Source organism: Juglans regia, chromosome 2, assembly GCF_001411555.2.
Source record: "Juglans regia cultivar Chandler chromosome 2, Walnut 2.0, whole genome shotgun sequence".
NCBI lineage: Eukaryota > Viridiplantae > Streptophyta > Magnoliopsida > Fagales > Juglandaceae > Juglans > Juglans regia.
In genome coordinates, this window is record NC_049902.1 from 37,005,210 (window position 1) to 37,009,575 (window position 4,366).

The 4,366-nt window shown below is 39.1% G+C and overlaps 1 protein-coding gene across 1 annotated transcript; it reads right to left on the reverse strand.

The window, feature by feature from the left end:
* Positions 1-243: 243 nt before the first annotated feature.
* LOC108983453 (cytochrome P450 71D11-like) lies at positions 244-2,552 on the reverse strand. The gene is made up of 2 exons (XM_018955089.2): positions 1,605-2,552; positions 244-922 (listed from the first exon to the last, which is right to left on the reverse strand). Exons 1-2 carry the CDS (start codon positions 2,502-2,504, stop codon positions 278-280), a joined length of 1,545 nt encoding a protein of 514 aa, XP_018810634.2. The 5' UTR covers positions 2,505-2,552; the 3' UTR covers positions 244-277.
* Between the last annotated feature and the right edge of the window lie 1,814 nt (positions 2,553-4,366).

Consider the following 4,366-nt stretch of genomic DNA (forward strand, 5'->3'; position numbering starts at 1 on the left):
GGAATATCCCTTCCACTCATCTTTGGCAGGAAAGAAATACAAGAACAAAATGGAAACTCAGCCATATTTTTGAAAGAGAGAATATCGATATTGCAGCACAATATAGGCATTGGATTGAACCGTTTTATCGTCATTTCATTATGCAGATGTTGTAGTACACATGTTAGATGAGTAATAAACCAGATGTTAAATGGCATTAGATCCTTCTCAGTTCTAAACCAAATTTACACACAAAGTCTGGATTAACACTTCAGCATCATCCTTTCAGAAGCAGTAATTAAAGGTTTGAACTTTGAGGTTGACTTAGCTTATTCAACCGGCAGAGGATTGGAATCAAGTTCAGATCATGTTTTCTTCTAACTGCAACGCCAAAGAACTCAGTCATGTCCAGGTCCTCATGTCTCATTCCATTGGGAAGCTTCCAATCAAAATGGTACAAAAACAGTGCAAGTGGGAGCTCAACATTAGTCAACCCAAACGCAATGCCTGGACAAATCCTCCTCCCGGCTCCAAATGGGAGATAGTCCCAATTGGTCCCTTTATAGTCGATAGAGCTATCCAGGAACCTCTCTGGATCAAACCTCTCAGGCTCACTCCAATATTTGGGATCTCTTCCTATCGCCCATACATTAACGAGGACTTTAGTTTTGACAGGAATTTCGTACCCATTAATTACACAACTCTCGCTACATTCTCTAGGAAGTAACAGGGGTCCCGGAGGGTGCAATCTCAGGGTCTCCTTAACAACTGCCTTTAAATATTTCATCTCGGTAATGGCTGTTTCATCAACCACCCATTTCCTATCAAAGACTTCTCTTACCTCGTCTTGTGCCGCCTTCATCACCCTTGGATGTTTTATCATTTCCGACATTGCCCAATTCAGGGTTGTGGCTGATGTCTCACTCCCAGCACTGAAAATGTCCTGAAAGGGGTTGATGAAGTCTGTGTTCAGTATTTACAGGAAAAAAAAAAGAGTAATTCATTTTACCCTCCCCAATTACCACATTTTCTCAAATTACACCTCAAATTACTAAAATAAATACCATTTTTTAATTTTGCACCCTCCATTTAAATAACCCTTTGATATGAAAGAATCTAAAAAATTTGGGGGAATTTTGTAGAATACTATTGCTTAAGTTTTAAAATATAAGAACCAAAACTTGAAATAACATTAAAACTAAAAAGAGAAATTAAAGAGCTTTGTGGTCACCACCAATGCCACCCATGGTAGGCATCCACTCAAAGTTTTAGGGTTATATCATATTTTAAGTACCTAAAGGACAAATTGGAAGGAGGGTGCAAATTAAATTGTATTTTTTTATAATTAGAGGTGCATTTTGAAAAAATTAGTGATAGTTCAAGGGTGCAAAATAAAATTAGCCGAAAAGTACTTGGGAGGGAATTTTAGGGGATCTCTATCCGACAAAAGGATGTCTTCTGCATGTAGCGGGCGAGAAGGAACAATCTCCAAGCAGAATCTGAGAACTCTGAGATGTTGACCTTTACAAACTATATTTAGCCAGTAATTATGCAAAACTAATGCGGGAAATTCTATGGAAGTACAAAGGCATGATATCAAAAAAACGTGATATGTGGAATATTACCAAGATAACAGCTTTGATGTTGTCGGTAGTCAAGGAAAACTCACTATCACCATGCTCCTGAAATTTTAACAGAACATCCACCAAATCTTCTGCTGTTGCATCCTCTGCTGCTTTCGTTCTTGCCTGTGCCTTGTGTTCATTAATGATGTTTTCCATTATTCTGTCAGCTTCTCGATGCAACCTCTCAAGTTTAGTCCTCACCCCACTGATCAGATGAAGCAGATGAAAAGAAGGAAACACATCTGCAATATTGAAACCTCCACCCACCTCAAATGCTTCCTTTGCAACAGATATGAATGTTTCTTGTTCTTGACATTTCTTACCAAAGGCCGCTCTTGAAATGATGCCGCTTATTGTTGAGGAGACTTCCTCGGTGAGATTGATGGGAGATCCTGCTTTCGAAGCAATCCATTTGATGAGACTAGATACCTCTTCTTCTCTAATTGGTCGGTAAGATTCAACACGTTTTAAACTTAGAAGCTCTAGCGTGCAAATCTTTCGTAGTTGTCTCCAGTAATTGCCGTATGGTGCAAAGGCGATGTTTGTAGAACCATATGACAGAATCTTTGTAGCTAGAATACTGGGTCTTGATGCAAAGATTATATCATGGGTTTTCATCACCTCTTTGGCGAACTCTGGAGATGAAATCACAATGGTGGAAACTTCTCCTAGTTGAAGGTGCATCAGAGGTCCATGTTTCTTGGACAAGTCTCTTAATGCACGATGGGGTAGAGAGCCAAGAAACTGGTGCATGTTTCCTATGATGGGCAGCTTCCATGGCCCTGGCGGTAGATTTATAGTTGAGTGGTTTGTTTTGGATTTCTTCCTCATTTTTAGTACCATAAACATAAAGATCAAGAAGGTGAACAGAGTTGGGAAGGATAACACATGGAGCTCCATGTGGAAACTGGATTAGTACAGTGAATTTGAGGGTCACCGATTAATTGGTAAAGTTGTTTCTCAATCATTTCCCCATAATGTGCAGCCTTGGATCATATTTTATGAAATAATTTCTTAATTTATGTTTTGTTTTCCACTAGATTGGCATCTTGATATTGACAGAAAGAGTTGTTTAGTGTTGATGCCATCCCCTAGATACAACCTATATAGATCATCCATCGGCTGTATCTACTGTTTTCAACCAAGCATTAATTGAAACCTTTGCCGAACAAATACAATGGAATACAAGAGGTTTAACTCTTACAGAATTCACATGGGGTTAGTTTTTCTTTTTTAATTGGGGTCTTACTTTGTTTTTATCTACAAAATGGGGTCTAAGTCTAGAAAAATAAAGACCAGACACTAGCAAGTAGACAACCAAATTAAGACAAACATTCAGACATCATGAACACGATTAAGCAGCCCGTGGGCACTTGGAAGCAAAAACTTTATGATTGGAGCTGTCTTGTGGCAATTGTTTTTCCTTGGCAAGTAAACTGTCAGTAGCACCTCAGTCCTACATGATAGAAATAGCCTTTAAAAAGAGGTGCTTGGTAATCATAGCAACAGGGCTGAACGTCTGCTCATAATCCAACCCATATTTCATTTAAGAGTGAACCTCAATGTTTAGAAATATGATTTTAAAGGTCAAAGGAAAAAATGGCAAGTTGGAGTTGCTCTACACAGTTTCACCTTTTGTTCTGTAGTTTTGCATGAATCAGTTGTTTCTTACAAAGAAGCTAATCGATCTCAGTTGGATAGTTATCTTACCCTGCTGTGTGAAGGAGAGATCGAAGAAGAAAAACCTAGTGGCTTGATAAACCTACTGTGACAGACTCAGCTCCCTGCTCGCGTCAACTATAATTTTTACACTTTTTTTTTTTTGGAGAAAATCTTCAAAGCGGTCAGTCTGATGAAGTTCAAATAACAGCCCTCCAATGAAATGTTGCCACGTCGCTCCTCCATTTCTCATTTCATGGACCTGTCTACAGGTGATAAGAGAAAAATTCCTAAGTGAAAGCCCTTCCTCAAATCGAAGCCTCCTCGTCTCCCTCTTCCGCCGAAATCTCCCCAAGTGAAAAACCCCTCCTCTCTGATTTGCTCACCTTCTTCGGCGCGGCCTCTACGGCCACCTTCTCCCCAAGTAATCCAATTTCGAGCCGAAAGGAGGCAATTGAATTGAATCGAAAAAAGTTTCGGTCCAAAAAGGCAGACAACTTCACAACAAATACATAATATTTTTCAAATAAATTAAAAAGAAGGGTTAGCTGAGAATAAAACGTATGTCCTCTCTGGTTTTTGCTCGAGATTTTGGGGCTAGGAAATGGACAAAGAAAATGGAAGGTAGAAGGCTACTTCTGCAATCGTCCTGGATTTTTGGAATCTGGGAGGGAACGAAACCAATGGGTAAAAGACTACTTCAGCAATTTATTTAGGTTTGGTTTTCAGTTGTTGGATAGTTGTAATCACAAGTAATAATTAATTTTGGTTATATTTTTTAAGGTGGGAAATTTACTGGTAGCCCTTACGCGTTTGAGATGCGGAGAAGTAGGACATGGAAGACTGTGTGAAGCAGACCAGGAAACTGTGATGCAACGAGCACGATGCTTTCCTCCTATGTTCTGTGTTTCTGATTCGAAAGTCGCTTTTTTTCTCTTTGAAAAATTATGTTTCTTCTTTTTTTTTTTATTGAGAAATGTTTGGGAGCAGTCGGAAGCCGCAGCACACTGTGAAGAATTTTTTTTTTTTCACCCCAGCACGTTGAGTGTGCTGGGGACTCTACAAACAGTAAAGTGTGATTTAGATTTTTTCTTTTTTATTAC